Source organism: Orycteropus afer, unplaced genomic scaffold, assembly GCF_000298275.1.
Source record: "Orycteropus afer afer isolate SDZICR_OR568_19922 unplaced genomic scaffold, OryAfe1.0 scaffold00545, whole genome shotgun sequence".
NCBI classification, from domain to species: domain Eukaryota; kingdom Metazoa; phylum Chordata; class Mammalia; order Tubulidentata; family Orycteropodidae; genus Orycteropus; species Orycteropus afer.
Window position 1 is genome coordinate 392,056 of NW_006922132.1, and position 22,636 is coordinate 414,691.

At 40.7% G+C, this 22,636-nt stretch overlaps 1 protein-coding gene across 1 annotated transcript in view; it reads right to left on the minus strand.

Annotated features, from left to right (window-relative positions):
• Positions 1–22,636, minus strand: part of LOC103209983 (alpha-tectorin) — a 246,120-nt gene that overhangs the window by 11,095 nt on the left and 212,389 nt on the right. Inside the window, exons 20-27 of the mRNA XM_042782976.1 lie at positions 21,465–21,751; positions 19,632–19,912; positions 16,577–16,687; positions 15,141–15,343; positions 9,474–9,637; positions 8,761–9,009; positions 3,572–3,734; positions 1,332–1,419 (exon numbers count right to left, since the gene is read on the minus strand). Of these exons, the coding sequence (XP_042638910.1) occupies positions 1,332–1,419; positions 3,572–3,734; positions 8,761–9,009; positions 9,474–9,637; positions 15,141–15,343; positions 16,577–16,687; positions 19,632–19,912; positions 21,465–21,751 (1,546 nt within the window). The remainder of the gene's footprint in view (positions 1–1,331; positions 1,420–3,571; positions 3,735–8,760; positions 9,010–9,473; positions 9,638–15,140; positions 15,344–16,576; positions 16,688–19,631; positions 19,913–21,464; positions 21,752–22,636) is intronic.

Here is a 22,636-nt window from a genome sequence, read left to right on the forward strand (position 1 = left end):
GAAAAAAAAAAAAAGGTGGGGACTTTTGCTGGTCTGGTAGAGTTTGCTGGTCTGCTAGAGTCTGGTGGAACCACTGAGACTATGGCCCTTAGCTGCCCTTCAGGTCTGGAATTGAACCCACACCTGTGGTTTCCAGCCAAACAAAATACAGACACATGAGTTGAACATTTACCTCAAGTACATACACTCCTTGGAAAGAACAATCATGGGAGAAAAAAGGGTTGCTTATGCACAGGGAGACAGCTTAGGGGGCAGGAGTGCATGGAGGGATGGACACTGGGAAGAGGTAACTATGTGGAGGAAGTGGGAGGGGAGCTGTTGCATTATGGTAAACTGTGGTCAATGACATGAAACAAAGTATATGTGAACTACTGTATGGAAAGTGAATTTACTCTGTAAATCTTCACCCAAATCACAATTAAAAAAAAAGAAGAAGAAGAAGAAGAAAAGCCCAGTGCTGCTGTGAGTTTTTAAAAGTCAGTGAAAGGAACCCTCATCCATTGCTGATGGAAATGCAAAATGGTGCAGCCTCTATGGAAAACAGTCCACAGTTCTTCACAAAGTTACACACACAACTGCCCTTTGACCCAACATTCCCACTCCCAGGGGCTGAAAGCAGGAGCACAGTCAGATACTTGTACATCAATCACTATTCACAGAGATAAAAGTGGACAAACAAAATGTGGTGTATATAAATACAGAGGAATATTAGTCAGTCATGAAGAGAAATGAAGGCCTGACACATGCTACAACATGATGAACCTTGGAAACATTATGCTGAGTGAAATAAGGCACAAAAAGACAAATAGCATATGATTCCCTTACTTGTAATGGGTAAATGTATTTTATTAATGATTATCAAGTGTGGGAAGGAGGGGGAAAGAGAGTTATTGTTTAGGGATCACTGAGTTTCTGTTAACGGTAGTGTAATAATTTGGAAACAGATTTGGTGATAGCTGCACAACAGGATGAATATAATTAATGTCACTGAAGGGTACATGTAAAAGTTATTGAATTGGTAAATGTTTGTTACACACACACACACACACACATATACATACATATATATATATATATATTTTTACTACAAAGAAACAGTAAAAAATGTATGGAAGTCAGAATAAAATGTGAATGCTAGGTAATAATAGTGCAAAGAGTCAACGAAAAGATTTCCTTAAGAAAGTGGACATTCATCCCAGAATAATATCCCCAACACCAACCTCCTCATTGACTAGATTCACAAGGTAGGTGAAACATACCCAAGAGTTGGTTTGAACCTTCAAATCCCATAGCTTTAATGATTTATAATATGTTTTAGGGAACATACGTACTTTTTCTCCTAATAGGTCCCACTGAAATGATCTGCTCTTTGGGTTCTTTTGTATAATCTGTGGCAATCCTAGAATTTTGTGGGCAATTCTGAAAAGACACAATACCAGAGGGAAAATTTCACACAGTTAAGCTGATAACTTATTCGTCACCATATTTCCACCTCCAAAAGGGGCAGTGGATCCGGCCTCAAGCACTATTGCTACTCAGATTAATTAGAACTAATGCATTCCTGATCACTGAGCCCACTGGGACTCTGGGGTTTATGTTGAACAGAGTTGAATATATTCTTCACTATGGAATTAGATTCAAAGAGGCTCTTTACCCAACAATGAAGATAGTTTGATCTTACTGGACACTAATATATACACTAATATATGCAGTATTATTTGTAAGTAGCTCTGACCATAGTTCACATCTTGATTCTGCAGACATGGGGTAAACATAAAGCTGATAACATAAACATAAAGATTAGAAGACAGGTACCAGTGGATTCAAATCTTAAAGGCAAAGCCAGGCATGGTGGAGATATAAACCTGGCATGGAAGAGATAGCTGGTTTGTCCCCAAATCTCAGCCCCTGCAAAGCCTTAGGCTCTGGTATAGATCTGGTTGAGCTATATGACAGGACAGTCCCTGTCTAAAGGACACTTGGGTAAACTGTATTCTGTCTGGTCTAGGAGTTTAAGTCTATTGTGGAGTATGGCTTGGTCCAACTGGTTGGTCCAGATTCAGGATTTCTGGCTTGAGATGCTCCTTGAGACTCTAGTGCAGTGGTTCTCATTGGGGCAATTTTGCCCCCACTACCCAGGGAACATTTGATGATCTGGAGCCATCTTTTAGTGTTGTGACTGAGGTAGGGGGTATTACTGTCATCCAGTGGGTAGAGGACAGGGATGCTGCTAAACCTACAATCCATAGAACATCCCCCACAACAAAGAATCATTTGGTCCAAAATGTCAATAGTGCTAAGATTTGAGGAACTCTGGCCTAGTGTTAGGAGCTCTGGTGGCACTGTGGTAAGACATTCAAACCCATCAGCTGCCCCATGGGAGAAAGATGAGGCAATCTGCTTCCATAAATATTTACAGCCCTGGAAACCTTATGAGGGTCATTATGACTCAGACTAGACTCAATGGCAGTGGGTTTAAGTTTTGGGTTTGAGTCTAGTGTTAAGCCAATGACCAACTGACATTTCAGGGATAGAGAAGGGGAGTAAATAGACATCATTCCAACATGTTCTCTCTCTCTCTCTCTCTCTCTCTCTCTCTCATTGTCTGCTGCTGACAAGTCTGCCTCCAACTCATGGTGACCACATGAGCAATAGAAAAAAGTACTGGCCAGTCCTATGGTATCCTCATGACTGGCTGTGGATCAGACTGCTGTGATCTATAGAGTTTTCATTGACTGATTTTGAGAGTGGATTATCAGGCCTTTCCTCCTGGTCTGTCTTAGTCTGGGAGCTCCACTGACATGTTTAGCGTGATAGCAACGTACAAACCACCACTGACAGGTGAATGGTGGCTGCTGCACATGAGATCCGTTGACCAAAATTTAAACCCAAGTCTCCCACATACCAGGCTGGAACTCTACCACTGAACCACCATCTCCCTCTTACTGTCCCACAAGAGATGTCTTCCCACTCCTAAGCATTTGAGAATGATTCCAATTCAGCCACTTCCCGGTGCTATAACCAAAACCAAAACCAAACCCACCACTGTCCAATTCATTCCAACTCAGAGTGAACCTAGGACAGAGTAGAGATGCCCATAGGATTTCTAAGTTGGTAAATCCTTACAGAAGCAGACTGCCACGTCTTTGTCCTGTGGTGCAGCTGATGGGTTCAAACCACTAGCCTTTTGGTTAGCAGCCAAGAGCTTTAACCACTATGCCACCAGGGCTCCCATCCAGGTGCTATACCAAAAGCCCACTGCCACTGAGTTGATTTCAACTCACAGTGACCCTATAGGACAAGGTAGAACTTGCCTATAGGGATTCCAAGGCTGTACATCTTTATGGAAGCAGACTGCCTCATATTTCTTCCATGGAGTAGCTGATGGGTTTGAACTGCTGACCTTTGGGTTAGCAACCAACTACTTTAACTACTGCACCACTACAGCTCCTTCTCCAGGTGCTGTGGGGCCTTTAAAACCAGACTAATTCTGGCATTCATGATCCCTGTGTTGGGAAAATTGAATCAGTGAGAACTAAGGTTAGGATTTAATTTTTACACTCTCACTTACTATTTTGCAGGAGTATTTTTCTGAGTCACAGAGCGACACTGCACAGTGAAGATGAACTTCATCATAATCCCCAATGAACTTGAAGACGGTGACATGAAAGCGACAGGTTAGGGAGACAGCGTTCTCCTCGATGCCAATGGTGTTATCTTTAATATTCTGACACCTATTCAGACAAAAAGTGTCATATTAGTTCCATATTTTCTCCTCTTATGTTTTAATCCTCATCTTCATTTCAGAATTCCCTATCATAAAAGTCCTTGTATAAATGCCTCTGCATTTGAATATAACGTCTGGACTGTTTGCCTTTCTCATCTACTATCACTCCCTTATATTGTTAGAGTTTGTTTTGAAAGCATCAAACAACATCTCAAATTAGTATCCTACCTGCAACCCCAAAACAAAATGACTGCAGGGACTGTACTCAATTTCCCAGCACTTCAGTTTCCCATTCCGCCCCCTCATAATGCTATGTTTTACTGATATCAATTTAACAAACATAAGATTAGTCCTCACTTTTTCAGTACTTTCTTCAGTTAATTATCAGTTTGGGGAGGGGCCCCTGATTCAACCTCTTCTGGGAGATCTTCCCACGCCTTAAAATAGGTAGGAGCTGGAGCAGTTGGAAGAGGAGCCCAGGAGCTGTGCAATTGTTCTGACAGAGGTGACAGCCTTTTCTCTTAACTCTCTTCTTCCTTGTGGTATTGAGCCAGTTGGCAATGATGGCCCTTTCTCAAGCACAGCCGTCCTGCCTCCACTGCTAATGGCTCACCGATATGTCACAGTCTCAAGCCTGGTGTCTCTTCATGTACTGTTTTCCCCACCAAACAGGCCTTTTGCTCTTCTTCCTACACAGAACCCCTGCTCTTTCTTCCACATTTGGCTATGGCTCCTCCTCCTTTATAAATACCCCTTAGTCTTGCCCTGACCATAATGTTTTCATAAGATTGACTAATTTTCAGAAGTAGATCGCCAAGCAGGCTTTTCTTCATAGTCTTAGTCTAGAAGCTCTGCTGAAATCTGTCCACCATGGGTGATCCTGCTGGTATCAGAAATGCTTCTAGCATCCCAGCAACACACAAGTCACAATAGTATGGAAAAATGACAGATGGGTGGTGGTAACCCTTGACAAGATAAAGTGACACAATGGCCAAAACAATTGACTCAAACATACCAACAATCATGGAGAGGGCAGGATTGGCTTTCTTCTGTTATATGTAAGGTTGCCATGAGTGGGAGGCAACTCGATGATAACTGAGAATAACAACAACATATCCTGACCAGGCTAGAGCAGGTAGGTTTGCCTGGATTTGCCAATAGCACCCTGCTGAGCTCCTGGAGAGCAGGAGTTAAGTCATAATCCTCACTGTGTCTCCAGCACACTAAATGGCATGTAGTAGGTATTTAAAATTCTTTTTTGGGTGGATAAATGAATGAATGAATGAATGGCCAATGGCTGGCCCACTGGAGCCAAGAAACTCTTAAAATAATAAAGACAAAAAGTATTTCTCTTTTTCTTATTTCCTTTCCCTAACCTGCAAGATTAAATAGCTTAGGGATAAGGAATACTAAAAATTAAAGTTATCTTTCAGCATCTCACACGTACTGAGTTTTGTAATTAGTCTTCTAGGCAAAATACAAGTTGCTTTTCAAGGAGATAGTCTCTAAAATTCTTTGAAAACAAAAACTCAGTGCCGTACTTTGCCTTCTCACTGCTATTCATTTGGATAATCTAAATTGGTCCAAGGATTCTAAAATGTTAGCAGCCCTTCAACCTCATAGACCCTCCCCCTTAATCAGAGCACCAACTCTGTCTCTCAGAGAGATAACTTGAGCTTTACGTATTAGACAAACAGAGGGGGGAGGACACGAGAGGGAAGAGAAAGCAACAAAGGGGTGTCAGGGAGCCTTACAGTGAGGAAATAAGCCAAGCACTTGAACCCTTTGGCTATTAATAATGGAACACCTATTCTTTCCTCTGATCTTGGCACATGAAGAAAAAAGAGAAATGACTTGCATATCCTTAGACTTCTGGAACACTGTGAAAGTTTGGTGCCATTTCTGCCCTCCCACACCTGGTGAGGAACAGCAGACCCCTCCAAAATACCGAAGTAGCCCATTTTGTGGCTCATTCCTTCAGGGCTCTCACAGCGGTTCTCACTGCATTGAGCATCAATTTTCCCATAAGTTCACTGGAAAAACAATAACCATATCCCTTCACGAAAGGTCAGGAGGATGGATGAATTAGAATTCTCCCACAAGATGAAATCCCATCACACTCAACAATAGCTTAATTTGCAGGCCTTTATTCAGACCCGGGGGTGAGCTGAGATTTATGAACTTGCTAGCTAACTCACCCTCTTTCTTTGGGTCAAGACTATTAAATACCATTTTAAAAAATGCTAAATGCCATGTCATCCTTCAAAGGAGTTGTAAGCCCTTCAATCTGGGTTTGCATTTGTATAATGGCTCCAATCTTAGCCCTTTTACTTTGGGAAATGAGTATGATAAGGGGGGAAGAAACATGGAGAAAAGGAGAACTGCGACTTTAACTCAACTGCCTAGGCTAGTAAGGTACCTAAGTAGTCATCAAGTCCTTCCCTTTACCAATTCAGAAAGAACAATGCTCTTTGGAAGAAAAGTCCACAACTCATCTCAGCTACATGTGCCATCCCTAGTCAGTTAGGCACTCAGTGGGCCCTGACACCAAATGGAGTCTTCCTTTCTCTGCCCCCTGCTAGTTGGTGGGTGGTCTTAGGTGTGTTGTGTGCCTAACCTCTGAGCCTGATTCATCTACAAAACACTGTATACCTACTTATTGTTTGTCTTCCCAGAGCTCCACTCTTCTTCTTTTGGAGATCTGTTCCTCTTCTGCCCAGCCACAAAGCTCAAGCTGTTATTGTTGTTAGTTACCATTTACTTAATTCCAATTCATGGTGACCCCAAGTGTGCAAAACAGAACCATACTCCACAGGGCTTTCAAGGCTGTGACCTTTCAGAAGCTTTCACAAGCAGATTGCCAGGCCTTACTTCTGAGGCACCTCTGGGTGGGTTTGAACCACCAAGATTTTGGTTAGTAGTCCAGCACTTAGCCATCTGTGCCACCCAGGGACTCCAAAACCTCAGGTGGGGGCTGCTAACTATAGTGTCCATGACACTTCCTATCCACCACAGTAGCAGGCACGTGCACTCCTGGGCTTTGGTTTGTAATCATTAAATGGCTGTTTTTAAGAATAAACAGAATTCTGAATAGAAATTCTGAATAGAAATAGAATTCAGTAGAAAGAATTCTGATTAATATGTTGTTGTTGTTGTTGTTATGTGCCGTCAAGTCGGACCCGGCTCATAGCGACCCTTCCTTGGGTTTCCAAGGCAGTATCACTATGGAAGTAGATTGCCCCATCTTCCTTCCGAGGAGTGGCTGGTGGGTTTGAACCACCAGCCTTCTGGTTAGCAGTCAAATGCCTAAGGCACTGTGCTACCAGATCTCCTCTGATTAATATAGCCACCTGCTTTAAGAATTACTGTGAAGGCATAGGCAAGAAGGAGACAGGGAAGGGTTGACCACAGGGGGCGGGGGAAGGAGAGCTGTTAAATTGTGAGGATTGTAATCAGTGTAGTGAAAGAAAGTGCATATGAACTGTTGAGTGTAAAATGAATCTGCTTTGCAACACTGCACCCAAATCACAATAAAAAGTGTATGTGTGTGTGTATGTATTTAAAAGAATTATTGTGTTGGGGTGACAAAATGTTCTAAAACTAGATTATGATGATGGTTGCATTCCTCTTTAAATTTATAAAAATCACTGAATTTATGCTTAAAGCCAGTGAATTTTATGGTATGTAAATTATATCCCAATAAAGCTCTTTATTGTAAAATTTGTGGTATTATGTGTAAACTGCCTCACATAATCAATAAGTGTTTAAAGAAAATAAAGATAATAAGAATTATTGTTGTTTGGGCCATAGTCTTTTCTTCTCTTTATCCATTCATTCAATAATTTTTACTGAGTAACTACTAACCGACTACCATTGAGTCAATTCCAACTCACAGTAACCCCCAAGGCCGTAAATCTTTATGGAAATGTTGTTGTTGTTGTTGTTATGTGCCCTCGAGTCGGACTCGACTCATTGCAACCCCTCCTTGGGTTTCCAAGGCAGTATCACTACGGAAGTAGATTGCCCCATCTTCCTAGATAGGCTTATTTTCCTCACACACAGCAGCTGGTGGGTTTGAACCACTGACCTCTGGTTAGCATACAAATGCCTCATCCACTATACCACCTGAGTTCCTTGAGTAACTACTATGTTTCAGGAAATGTATGAAGTGGTGTTGAACCACAGAGTCAGCTTCAACTCCTGGTGCCTCCATGTGTGTCAGAGTAGAACTGTACTCCGTAGGGTTTTCAACGGCTGATTCTCTGGAAGCAGGTGTCTAAGCATTCCTTCTGAGATGCCTATGGGTAGACTCAAACGTCCAACCTTTCAGTTAGCAGTCCAGCAGTTTAACCATTTGTACCACCCAGGAACTCTGCTGGCATATAACCACCATGGAGCTCATGGAACTCATAAATTCTTTTTTGATATTGATAGATGTCCTATTCATCAACTTTCAGTTATTCTCATTACATTCTCTCATTTGCATATGTTTCCACATACCCTCCCCAACTGAAATTCAAACTAGGCAGCACAGAATCCCCTCTTTGATTACATTAGAAGGAAGTATCTTATAGTTAATACCACCTGGACTTGGGGTTATTGTTATGTGCCGTCGAGTCGGACCCAACTCATAGAGACCCCTCCTTGGGTTTCCAAGGCAGTAGTACTACGGAAGTAGATTGCCCAACCTTCCTTCTGAGGAGTGGCTGGTGGGTTTGAACCGCCAGCCTTCTGGTTAGCAGTCAAGTGCCTTAGACACTATGCTACCAGAGCCCCTTGGAGATCTACCACTAAATTGTGTGGCTTTAAGCAAGTTTTTTGTTCTCATGAAACCTCAGCCTTCTCATCTGTAAAATTGGGTTTATAATATCTATCTCATATGTTGTTTGAGAATTAGATGAGTTAATGGATAGAGAATGCTGGCACTTTCAATTGTTGAAAAATATTAGTTCCTGTTCCCTTCCCTAAAAATTGATGGACACAAATATCATACTAAAGGCTCTGAGACTGTCTTCTGATAGACAGCTACTCACCCTCCTTCAATGATGAAGTATCGGAGCTTATCATTGCTGTCACGGGAAGGGGTAGCATAGCATTTGTTCAGCGTTAGGATCAAATGCGTGGAGTCAGCTCCAACCACAAAGACCCCTACATACAGCACGTCTCGAGTTGTCAACACTACTTCACCTTGGCGGTAAGGATGTTTGTAGGAGGCATTTTTGTAGAGAGCCATCTTGGTAATGAAGCTGCCTTCTTGGGTTGGGACTGTCAGATTAATGACACTAAAAGAGAAATAATCATAAGGCAGAGAACCCCAAACAAATGCATTTATTCAATTACTACCATTTTTTTTTTTGTTGTTGTTGTTGTTGAAAATGCAGAGGGAAGGCAACACAAGAAGTAGTAAAATATAAGGTGGCCCTGTCCAGTATGCTGGTCATTAGCCACATGTTGCAATTAAAGTTAAAATTAAATTAAATTAAAAATTTAATTACTCAGTCCCGGTATCCACATTTCAAGTGCTCAGTAGCCACATATAACTATTGTACTGGTTTTATATATATATATAATTTCTATCATCATACAAAATTCTATTTAATAGTCTAAGGTATTAAGGTTCAGGAAATATGATTTTTTTTTTTTTTTTTGCCTAGTACCTCAAAGACAAATGCTAGTAATTTTTATTATGCTGACCTTACCTGTCAAGGAAAAGACAGCAATTTGCAAAACCCATGAGATCCTTTACCTTAGCATAGGTTTCACAACTGAATCTAAGGAGATCTTGATGTCCAGTTCATAAGCACATGAAAATTCCACACTGATCGTCCGGTCCCTGGTGATGATGTTGCCAGTGTTGTTGGCACTTTCAATCCAGACTGTGTTTTTATACATGATATGAGTGCCATTGGACTACGGAGCAAAAGGAGGTCAGAAATCATTAAATCTGGGAAGTGAGTATGTGGCTTGCATTTCAAGTCCACGGCCCTGAAAGAGGAGAAATGGCTTCATTCTATACATAACCCAAAGGCCAGTATAAATCAGTAAGAAGCTAGTCTCAGCATTTACTGGGAGAAAAAAAAAAAAAAAGTATTACAATAGATGCCAATAGCACCCTTCAGTCTGATAACCTTGAGTGACCATGGAGGGTGATTTCATGTGCCACTGAATTCTAACTATGACCAGCCTGTGATCTGTGGGAACACAGGTGGGGGACACAGCATGAAGTATTGCCATCATAAAGGAATAGAAGTCTTCTTCTACAATCCTTAATCTAAAATCTCTACTGCACCAAATCTTTTCTTTTTTTATTTTAATTTTTGTTGTTAAAAATATATACAGCAAAACACACACCAATTCAACAGTTTCTACATGTACAATTTAGTGACATTGGTTACATTCCTCCAGTTGTGCAAATATTCTCACTCTCCTTTTCTGAGTTGTTCCTCCCTCATCAATATAAACTCACTGTTCCCAAAGGTTCTTATCTAATCTTTAGAGTTGCAGTTGTCAATTTGATCCCATATGGATAGTCCTTTAAAAAAAGCATAATGCTGAAGATAGATCTTTTTTACTAGTTAAGTTAAACCACTGTTTAGTTTTCAGGGGATATTTCTGGTTTTAGGTTGAAAGATTATCTCAGGGCAGTAGTTTTAGGAGTTCATCCACCCTCCATGGCTCCAGAATGTCTACTGTGCATGAGAATTTGAAATTCTGTTTTGTATTTTATCCCTTTTGATCAGGATTCTTCTGGGGAATTTGATCAAAATGTTCAGTAATAGTAGCTAGAAACCATCCAGTGCTGGTCTCAAAGGAGGCAGTTTTTCATGGAAGCAGTTAGCCACATATCCCATATCCTCCTCCTATTCCTGACTCTCCTTTCTTCTCTGTTGTTCCAGGCAAATAAAGACCAATTGTTGTGCCTTGAATGGGTGCTTGCAAAGTTTTAAGACCACAGGCACTACATAACAAACTAGGAGGCAGAACAGAATCACTAAACATGTTATTAGGCAAGTAACTGGCATGTCCTGTGGAAATGTGACCCTGACCCTCTAAACCAAGGAAAAAATCCCATGAGGTGTATACATAAGCAGCCTCAGCAGCTACTGTCATTTTTGTAAATATATCACACAAGTTTTGCCAATTCAATGCTTTATAGCACAACTTATTGACAGCAATTACAGTAATCAGCTGTGCAACCCTACCCTTAATTGATGTGATTTTTCCATCACCATTACCCCCCTTTTTCTCCCTCCCTCACCCCTGGTAACCAATAGTAAATCTTTGTCTCTAGACATTTTCCTTTTTTTGTCTTTTTATATAAGTGTTGATCTCAAACCAAACTCACTGTCATCAAGTTGATTCCAACTCATAGTGACCCCCATTGGGTTTCCAAGGCTGTAAATCTTTACAGAAGTAGACTGCCCCATCTTTCTTCTGCAGAACACCTGGTAGGTTCAAATCACTGACCTTCTGTTAGCAGCCAAATGCCTTAACCACCACACCACCATAGCTCTTTATATAAGTGAGGTCATACAATATATGTCCTGTCCATCCATACTGTATCAAGATTTCATTTCTCTGACTGACTGAGTAGTATTCCAAAGATTGTATGTACTACATTTTGTTTATCCATTCATCTGTTGATGGGCATGTAGGTTGTTTCCACCTTTGGGCTATCGTGAATAGTGCTGCAATTTGCATCTTTGCTTTAAGTCTTTTGGGCATACACCTAGGAAGAATTGCAGGGCCTTATAATAAAACAACAACAACTACATTGTTTTCCACAGAAGCTGTACCATTTGCATTCCTACCAGCAATTGAGAGAGCTCTGGTGGCATAGTGCCTAAGGCATTTGACTGCTAACTAGAAGACTCACAAATTCTTAAAGATAGAGTTAGGAACAGATCTTGTTTGTAACTCAGGGACTGCCTGTATCACTAAATAATTTACATCATAAATTGTAAATCAAAAATACCACTAGCTCTACAATATGCAAATTTAACATCTTGTTTCACTTTAAATTACTCTCCCTTTCTTTTTTCACTAGACTCCAATAAGGAAAGAATATAAAAAAGTGCAATCCAGGAAATGAAGGGAAAAAAAATAAACACAGATCTGTCTGCATTTAAAAAAAGGAAAAAAAAGTATATTATACATGAAGAGAGCAAAAGGTCATTAAAAAGACAGGAAAGGAAGAAAAGATCAAAGCTTCCTTTTGAATGGAGAATAGCTAAAGCAAATGGAAGAAATAACAAGATAAAAGAGCTGAACAGAAGATTTCAAAGAGCAGCTTGAGAAGACAAAGTCAACTATCGTAATGAAATGTGCAAAGACCTGGAGTTAGAAAACAAAAAGAGAAGAACACACTCAGCATTTTTCGAGCTGAAAGAATTGAAGAAAATACCCAAGCCTCGAATTGCAATATTGAAAGATTCTATGGGCAAAATATTGAATGATGAAGGAAACATCAAAAGAAGATAGAAGAATACACAGAATCACTGTGCAAAAAAGAATGAGTTGAAGTTCATCTATTTCAGGAGGTGGAATATGATCAAGAATCAAGCTGAAGCTGCACCGAAGGAACTGGCCAAAATAAGGCTCCAGGAATTGACAGAATCCCCACTGAGATGTTTCAACAAATGGATGACACCCAGTAGGCACTTACTCATCTATCCCAAGAAATTTGGAAAGCAGCTACCTGGCCAACTGACTGGAAGAGATCCATATTTGTACCCATTCTAAAGAAAGGCGATCCAACAGAACGTGGAAATTTTCTAACAGTATCATTAATTATCACATGCAAATAAAATCTTGCTGAAGATAATTCAAAAATGGTCGCAGCAGTATATTGACCGGGGACTTCCAGAAATGCAAGCTGGAGTCAGAAGAGGGCATGGAATGAGGGATATCGTTGCTTATGTCAAATGAACCTTGGCTGAAAGCAAAGATTACCAGAAAGATGTTTACTTGTGTTTTATTGACTATGCAAAAGCATTTGATTGTGTAAGTCATAACAAATTATGGACAACATTGAGAAGAATTGAATTCCAGAACCCTTAGTTGTGCTCTTGAGGACCTTGTACATAGACCAGGAGGCTGTTGTTCAAACAGAACAAGGTGATACTACATGGTGTAAATTCAGGAAAGGTGTGTGTCAGGGTTGTATTCTTTCACCATACTTATTCAATCTGCATGCTGAGCAAATAATCTGAGAAGCTGGACTGTATGAAGAAGAACACAGCATTAGAATTGGAGGAAGACTCATTAACAACCTGCAATATGCAGAGAATACAACCTGACTTGCGGAAGTGAAGATGACTTGATGCACTTACTGATGAAGATTAGAGACTGGAGTCTGCAGTATGGATTACGCCTCAAAATAAAGAAAATGAAAATCCTCACAATTGGACCAATAAGCAGCATCATGATAAATGAAGAAAAGACTGAAGTTTTCAGATTTCATAGTAATATTAGTGTTTCAGATCCACAATCAATACCAACGGAAGCAGCAGTCAAGTAATCAGATGTCATATTGTACTGAGCAAATCTGCTGCCAAAGACTTCTTTAAAAGGCTGAAGAGTAAAGATGTCTCTTTGAAGAATAAGGTGCACCTAACCCCAGCCATGGTATTTTCAATCACTTCATATGCATGTGAGAGCTGCACAATGAATATGGAAGACTGAAGAAGAGTTGATGCTTTTGAGTGTGGTACTGGTAAAGACTCAGAAGGAAGCTTGGGTAATCTACTTCCGTAGTAATACTGCCTTGGACACCCAAGGAGGGGTTGCTGTGAGTCGGAGATGACTCGATGGCACATAACAACAACAACAATTGGTAAAGAATATTGAAATGACCATGGACTGCCAGAAGAAAGAACAAATCTGTCCTGAAAGAAGTGCAGCTAGAATGCTCCTTCAAGGTGAGAATGACCAGACTTTGTCTCACCTCCTTGGGTCATGTAGTCAGAAGGGACCTTTCCCTGGATAAGGATGTTAAAGTGGAGAGTCAGCGAAAAAGAGGAAGTTCATCAAGGAGATGGATTGATACAGTGGCTGAAATGATGGGCTCAGGTACAGCAAGACTTGTGAGAATGGTCCACGACCAGGCAGTGTTTCATTCTATTGTACTATAGGGTCGCTATGAGTCAGAGCTGACTTGATGGCACCTAACAACAACACCAGCATCATCCATGAATAGAGATAATTTTATTTCTTCTTTTCCAGTCTGGATATCTTTTATTTATTTTTCTCATCTTACTGCTCTGGCTAAGACTTCTAATCCAATACTGAATAAAAGTGGTGAGAGAGGGCTCACTTCTCTTATTTCTAATTTCAAGGGAAAAGCTGTTAGTCTTTCTCCATTAAGTATAATGGCTGGTTGTTTGTTGGCTTTTCCTATATGACCTGAATCATATTGAGGAATTTCCTTTCTATGCCAATCTTCTTTAGGGTTTTCATCAAGAAAAGGTGTTGGATTTTTTCAAATGTTTTTCCTGCATCCATAGAGATGATATGGTGGCTCTTTTCTTTTGTTCTATTGATGTAGTGTGTTAGAATTGGAGGAAGACTCATTAACAACCTGCAATACTTGATTGATTTTTCTAATGTTGACCCATTCCTGCATTCCTGGATTAACTCCCACTTGGTGATGATGTATGATGACTCTTTCAATATGCTGTTGGATTCTGTACACTAGTATTTTGTTGAGGATTTTTGCATCTATATTCAGAAGAGTCCACCAAATCTTTTATCAGACATGTGTACAAGTACAAAATGAAAACATGCAAGTTTCATACCCTTACTCCTTTTTTCCTCTGATGAAAGTGTTAATAAACAGTCATGAATAAAATACAGACAGCAGGAAGGAGCAGGAAGAAGAGAAGCAAGATGTTTTGCTACCCTATAAATTGTATAATCAGACACTAATAGTTGGGCCCTTGTTGTACTTGTGCAGCCAGGTATTACATGGTATCTGAGAGACTCTCCCCACCTGCCAAGAAAACTGAATCCAGCTGTATTTCCCTGGAAGAACAATAGAAACATAAAAGAGGTAACAAAAATTTTGTCAAACTAAATTGGAACTGGGACAAGATATTTTAAACAGCAAGTTTAAAATTATCTTAGTTTGAAGAAAATATGTACACATAGAATATGTAGGGCAAAATGTAACAGCAGACAAAGCAAATCAAGGAAAGAAATACTTCATTTATGTGCATTTCTGTTCAATCATTTAGTGCCCAGTGATAATTCCCCTTGCTCTTTTCCATTTCATGCATGCCTTGCTATGTTGTGTTCCAAAGGGCATTTTCCCAAGTAGATGACCCTGATGATGGCTTTCCAGACAGCAAATATGCAAATACCAGGAGTGCTCACCACCTCTATCAGAATGCTCTTTCTTGACCTTTGTTCTCACCTGCACAATGTTTCCACAATTCCCTTTGGTGTTGTTGATCTGGAAGGAGATGAAATCTTCGCCCTCGATGCCTAAGCATTGTCTGTCATTTATCCTCACTCCTTCCCTCTCAAAGCCAAGCTGGAAGAGTTTGCACTTAGATACGGACACTTCCATCTGCGCCGCCTTGCAGGTCACCTCTGCATCAATAATGTCTTGTGAGTCTGCAGGGAATAGTTAAGATGAAAATCGTGTCAGCGAAGGATGGGGGCGAGACAGACCATTACTACTCTCCTTTAGAAGATGCTAATGGTCTTTACTCAAAGGCTGTAGTATTTCTAATGAAGTTTAATCACACTAAATGAGTATATGAATTTAGTATAAGAAATTATGTGGACATTAGGATAATCTTCAAAGGATGAAAATGCTAATACATTGCCTTTTGTCTTTCTTTATAAACCAGCCACCCCTCCCTCCATGTTGCTGGAAGTGTCACCCAAAATAGCTACTTTTGTAAGCTACCAACCTAACCCTGAACATTGTGGCTAAAGCATATGTCGCGAAGTGAGAGCATCACTGGCCAGGCCACACCCAAAGCCCCACTGAACCCAGCTCAGCAAGAATCTCAAGTGATTCTCAGGAGAGCACCAGGAACTCTTGCTTTTTGACACAGTGATGCACAATTGACATTTTCTCTGAGTATATAAACACAAGTTAATAAGCACTATAGAAACAGAGAGAAGCATATTTATGTGCTTTGGTGAAACACTTGAACAGCACATGACGTCCTATGGAACCTTTTAATCAATTAGGCTTTTATTCTCTAGTGATGTTAAATTTAGCATCTGCTTTCTGAGTCTTGGTTCAGTAAAGGTGGCCTGCAGAGCTGTGAGGCAAAGTAACTCTTCTTACAAACCATTGCCAGTAAAGCAACCAAGGCTATTGGTACTTTAAGGGAACTACACTTCAGAGCATGGCCTGGAGTCTCAATTACTTACTATTTATTTCAAACTTTTCAGTTGTATCTTTAGGGTCACAAAGCTTTGGGCTAGGTATGGTTGGCTTTAAATGAGTCTCCAGAAGGCACTGGCTCTCTCCTCCCACTTCTTTCATGTTTGTGTCAAACCATCTGACTTCACAGTGAGTCCAAAAGATCAATTAGGATCTCTCTGATGTTGAATGTGGCCTCAGATGGAACTGGCTGATTCCATTCATGTACAAATTTGTATGTAATAATTTATTGAAGAATAGGATGTAGTTACAAGGAAATGAACATTAGCCTACTTTGAAGTGGTTGGATTGCTTTCTTGTTCTACTTAAATGCATGTGAAAGCCAAGTATTTGGGTTTCTAAACTACTGTGTGGAAAGTGTTGTGGTCCTTCCTGGCACTCTCCCATGCCCGGTCAGCCTCTCGTGCTGGGCCATTCGGGGATGGGAAGTGGCAATCCTCACTCACTGTTTCCATAGGGAGGGGGCTCAATGCAACCACATAGCTCTCCACCATTTTCCAGCTCACAGGTTCGATTGGGACAGTCCACCCCCACACAGGGATCTTCAACCACTCCTGCTAAAAAGGAAAACAAACAGAAACACATACAACTTGATTTTCACACCAATGCATGGTAGCATTTGCTCACAGTAGGACTTGCTGCTTTAATCAAATTGGAAATAGGCTGGCAGCAATCTAACAGATAGGGCAACCTTCCAGAAAATAATGACAACAGCTAGTACTTGGGCACTTGCTATGGGCCAGACACTGTGCTTCATTCTTTGGTTGCATTATCTCATTTAACCTACACAGATAGTCCATGGGGTAAGTATTATAATCCACATTTCACAGCTGAAACTTGCCCAAGGTCACAAGCAAAGATATATTCTGAGGACAGAATATACAGATACTCCTAACTACCAAGATGAACCACAATTACTGGTCTTACTACACTAAACTCCTTACATTTACATCTTTATATTTATGTAAATTATTTATCTCTATATTCCCAGCACCCAATCTCTTTATGTTGTTGTTGTTAGCTGCTATCGACTTGGTTCCCAACTCATGAACAAAACATCGCCTGGTCCTGCTCTATCCTCATGATTAGATGCAGATTGGACCCTTGGGATCCAGAGGGTTTTCATGGGCTGATTTTTGGAAGTAGATCAATAGGTTTTTCTTCTTAGTCTGTCTTAGTCTCTAAGTTCCACTGAAATCTGTCCAGCATCATAGCAACACACAAGCCTCTGACAGACAGGTGGGAGCTGCTCTGAGGCACATGGGCTGGGAATCAAACCTGGGTCCCTTGTATGGAAGGCAAGAATTCTACCACTGAACCATCAGTACTTCATGGTATCCTCTTTGGTGGTTTGCATATTTATGTTACTGAATTCCCGGCCAATGAATCTCATGCATAGCACTTGTCTGTCTGTGGAGGATTGTATGTTTCTACAATGCCAAACAAGTCTCAGCAAAGCTTATAGACTAACCAAAAACAAACAAACAAATAAACAAACTCACTGCCATCAACTCAGATCTGACTCATAGCAACCCCTCCTTGGGTTTCCAAGGTGGAATCTCTTTACAGAAGTAGATTGCCCAGTCTTCCTTCCAAGGAGTGGCTGGTGAGTTTGAACCACCAACCTTCTGGTTAGCAATCTAATGCCTTAGGCACTACACCACCAGAGCTCCTTTATCAGCCAATGAAAACCCTATGGATCACAACAGTAAGATCGGCAATTGATCACAAGGATAGCTTATGACCTAGCAGCAATTTGTTTGATTGTGTATGGGGGTTGCCATGAATTGGGAGCTGACTAGACATCAGGTAACAACAAAGAGACATAGAAAAATAAAGTGCTGAGGTTACAAGCCACACAGGAAGAAAAAAACTCATTTACAAATGTATGGGTCTAGCTGGCAATTGGCAAACTAGACTTGCCTTTTAACAGATGGAAGCTTTGAGGTTAAGAAAAATCAATAAATCTGATTATGATTTTATATATATATATATATATATATATATATATATATATATTCCAGACAACTTATAAAGTTCAAAGCAATTCGTTTTAAAGTTACTTAAAGTGTTGCTTATTAATACATCAGGCTAAGACATTAAAGTTATGAAACAAATATTTCTGTTAATTTCCAGTAGAGGTAAGTAATTTGCTTGTTAATTTCTGAACTCACTGAAGGTGTATTTTAATCAACTACAATTGTTTTTAGGTTCTGAACTAAATATATTCCTACATATGTTAGGTTTAGTCTGCAAATTTATCAAAGTGAACAGTCTTGGAATGTTTTCACAGTGGTATCTGTATGCATATTGGGTTGCAGTTGTGTGTAGGGAATATACACATATTCTGATGGTCATAGTGCCATACTACATTAATGGAACAGACTGACCATTTATGCATATGGACACACATACCAAACCAAATCAAACTCATTGTGATCGAGTCAGATCCGACTCATAGCGACCCCTCCTTGTGTTTCCGAGGTGGTATCACTATGGAAGTAGATTGCCCAATCTTCCTTTCGAGGAATAGCTGGTGGGTTTGAACCGCCAGCCTTCTGGTTAGCAGTCAAATGCCTTAGGCACTATGCCACCAGAGCTCCCATACACATATATGATAAATTTACATCTGTTTATATACTGTTGTATTTTCTCATCTATCTGATTAACAGTGAGAAAATGAACAACTATAGTAATGGAAACATATCAAAATGGTTTTCTTATTACAGAAAAAATACAAGCATCTATAGATACTTATTTTTCCAAATAATTTTCATATATGTAATTATTTTATGTAATTTACAATTCTAAACAGTTTACCAGTGAGGCTTCCAGACAAAGACAGACTAGGAAGAAAGGCCTAGAGATCTATGTCCAAAAATAAAAAAATCAGCTAGTGAAGACACTACAGATCACAACAGTCTGATCTGAAACCAGTTGTGGGTATGGTGCAGGACCAGGCAGCATTTCGTTCCGTTGCGCATAGGGTAGGTAACCATGAGTCAGGGGCCAACTTGACAGCAGCAAGCAACAGCAACAGTCACTTTATAAAATCCAATGTCGCTTCCTTTCAACCCAAGCAGATATAGCCAGCCAAATTCCAACTCAACTCACCCCTTCTCATGTATGCTCCTTTACTGACTTGCGCTCTAACCATGTTAAAGGAGTGAGCTCAGGAATTGAAAACATCAGGGGTCCAACACTGTGTTGCTCTTACTTGTAAGCCTCTACACTAGAGCTCCTCCATGCTAGAGAACCTAACCTTCCCAAATTTGTTTTCCAAACTCCATAACTAGACAGAAAATGTAGGAAACTTAGGGTCCACTGAAAATATCCCTCACCAACATCACTGAGGCTCACTCCTCCCAACATCCCAACCTTATAATCAGATCCACGAGTAAAGATGTATAGGACCGGTCTTCCTAAAGACAAAGCAATGCTACCTGCAGAACTGTTCTTCGAACTGTGAAAGAACCCCCAGAAATAAAATAATTCTCTTACAGCAATTCTCCTTCTCAATCCACTCAGTGCTAAGGATCCCAAAAGAGCGACAAGACTCCCCGTAGGCAGCCAGGGAACCGCAGAGCTGGAACTTCATGTGGTTGTAGCAGCCATCCAGGTAGCAGGACTCGTAGAATGGGAGGGGGTTGAGAAGCCCGTAGCAGGGTTGGAAGAAGCCCTTCATGTCTGTGAGCTTCAGGCAGTAGCCGTCACCCTGCATCTTCTGGATGTGCACGTTGTCGCATGTGGCTGCATACTGTGAAAACTGCAGCTCATTGCAGCTGAGGGCAAGAGGTCTGGTCAGAGAAGTGGAGCAACAACCTGCCAAGATCTCCAGTGGTTGGTAAGGCCACTCCTGTTACCTGTTTGGCTACTAGAGTATGCTAATCCCAGTACTAATTAGCTACGGGGCCTTAGGAAAATCAGGTACTATCGGTCTTAATCTATCCATTTAAAAAGAGTGGAATAATCATTTCTGTGGTTAATATCATTGCACTACAACAGCCAAAGTCCCGTATAAAAGGCAGATATTGATAAATAACCACTAATAATCATAACAGTAATAATAATTGGTATAATTAAATATTTGCAAGGAAGCCCAGAAGCCTAAACTCGTTCCAGTTTAGCTACCAGAAACCAAAACTAAAACCTTCACAAGAAAATTGGAGTATAGTTGTTGATAGCTTGGGAAGGACAAAAGCGAAGAAGGAAGGAAGAAAGGGAGAGAGGGAGGAAGGAAGGAGGAAGCAAAGAGAGAGAGAGAAAGAAGTTCAGATGGAATGATAGCTCCTCAGAATGGGCACTTCTTACTTATCTTTGGAAACCCTAGAATGGTTGAAGTGTCCAAAAGTTGAGTTTTTTGTTTTGTTTTAACTATGAGCCTAAATGAGAGCATTTTAGAGAAAGCTTCAAATTAGGAGTCCTGGAACTGAGTCCCGGCTTTGCAACTCACTGGACCTCCTCATGTAAATAATTTATTACTACTGGCCTCAGTTTTATCTACAAAAGGAAGAAACTGGACTCAATTTTGCCTGAGGTTCTTTGTACCTCTGGGTCCTATAAGTCACAGAATGTCTAATCAGTTTACACTGGTAGAAGGGTCAAAGGAGGTTTAGAGCATCATTTCCACATCTGGGTATTTAGCTGATGCTTGGCACACTCAAGTCCAAGGGAATTGAGTCATGGTATAGATAAAGGAACACTAGGAAGAAGAAGCACAGCCACAGATCCGGAAAAGTATTAACATAATTCCCGTGGCCTGGAGGGGCCCTAACTTAAAAACCGTCAGAGTAACTGGTTTAGTTTATTCTATCTCCACTGGCCAGAGATGAGCTTGACAATAACCTCTATGGCTTCTGTTTTTTTAAAAATGGCTTTCTCCAATTCCTACCAATGTCTACCTCTACAACTATAGTCAAGCCTTCAGTAAGAGCTAGGACACCCAATTAGACCCAGCACTAAAAAGTAAAGAATAACCCCCTTCCCCTGCATTTATTCTTCATCCAACCCCCAGCAGGTGTCCTAGGTAGGCAGCTGGTGAAGGCTTCAGCATTCGAACCCTGAGCACACTCTTGTGTTTCATGAGGGCTGGGTGACAGGAATATTTAGAGTTGTGCCATCCAAGCTCTGTTCCTTCCTCTGCAATTTAAGAAATTACTGGGGCTTCTGATGTACAGAGTTGTATCATCAAAACTCCAAAGACCTTTGGCTAAGCTTTTTTGTAGGGAGAAAGGGTGATGCTATGGAAGGTGCACCCCTCATTAGTATCCCCCATGCACTCAGCAGGATCTGGGCCACTGAGCCCAGTGGCATGAAGGACTTGGACACCCTCACCTCTTCTGCATGCCATTGGTTTTCCAGCTCTGGGCCAGCACCACACTGCTCACCACTGGCTTCCCTCGCAAGGTCACATAGTCATCAGTCAAGTCCCCATTGAAGTTGCCACAAAGGCCGCATACTTTGTTCTGTAACCTCTCGCTAATACTGATTTTAATGACGTTGTAACCATTGTAGTAGATCTGGATGTCAGGGCTTGTGTCGATCACCAGAAACCCCTCGCTGCTGTAAATTTTGGTTGCCAAGCCAGTTATAAATGGAACATTCACTTGTGTGCCATTCACCTATTGGAGAGAGAAAAAAAAAAAAAGAAGTAAATTACTCTAGAACAGGGGGTCAGAAAACTTTTCCTGTAAGGGCCCCAAGTAAATAGTGTAGGCTTTGCAGGCCATGTGATCTCTGTTTCAACTACTTACCTCTGCACTGTAGCAAGAAAGCAGCCATAGACAATATGAAAATATGTGAGTGTGGCTGTCTTCCAATAAAGCTTCGTATACAAAAACAGGCAGCCAGCGGATTTGGCCACAGGCCCTAGTTTGTCGACTCACGCTCTAGAGTATAAAGGCATTCACTTGTATTACTGTCCATGGTTCCCCCAAAGGAAGCAAAATATCGAGGCAGAATAGGCAGGAGGAGATTGAGAGTTAAAAAGACAGTAGAAAAAAATACAACGCACAATGAATGACAGGATTTTTGTGTAAAACTTTCCCCAGCATAAACCAATTACCAAAAATGAAATCCCAGTCCTATACTAAGGAGAGTCTAATACAGCTAAAATGAATCTAGGGATCACTGCCATGCTTATTATTTTCTTGCTTATAACGTTCAAACTGAAGGTCACCCCCAAAGGTCCTATAGGCAGAGCATTTTCTGCATTTGTCATTTTCCTGCTTTATACCCTTTTCTTTTCTTAGCTCTTGGGAAAAAATATAACATACTTTTTCTGTACTTACAGAATACATTTTGTTTTCCTGGTTATTAGTAACTGTTGTTTCTTAAAAAAAGGAGAAGTGTTTTTGGAAAAATATGATTTTGTTTACTGTTTTGGTTAGCTTGGGGTATGTGATTCAGCAACCATGTCAGCTTTGCTCTCTCTGGAGGGCACTTCGCTTTCAAACTCCTGTATCTGGGAGCTGTGCAGTTGTGTCTAGGTGAACCAATTTGCAAAA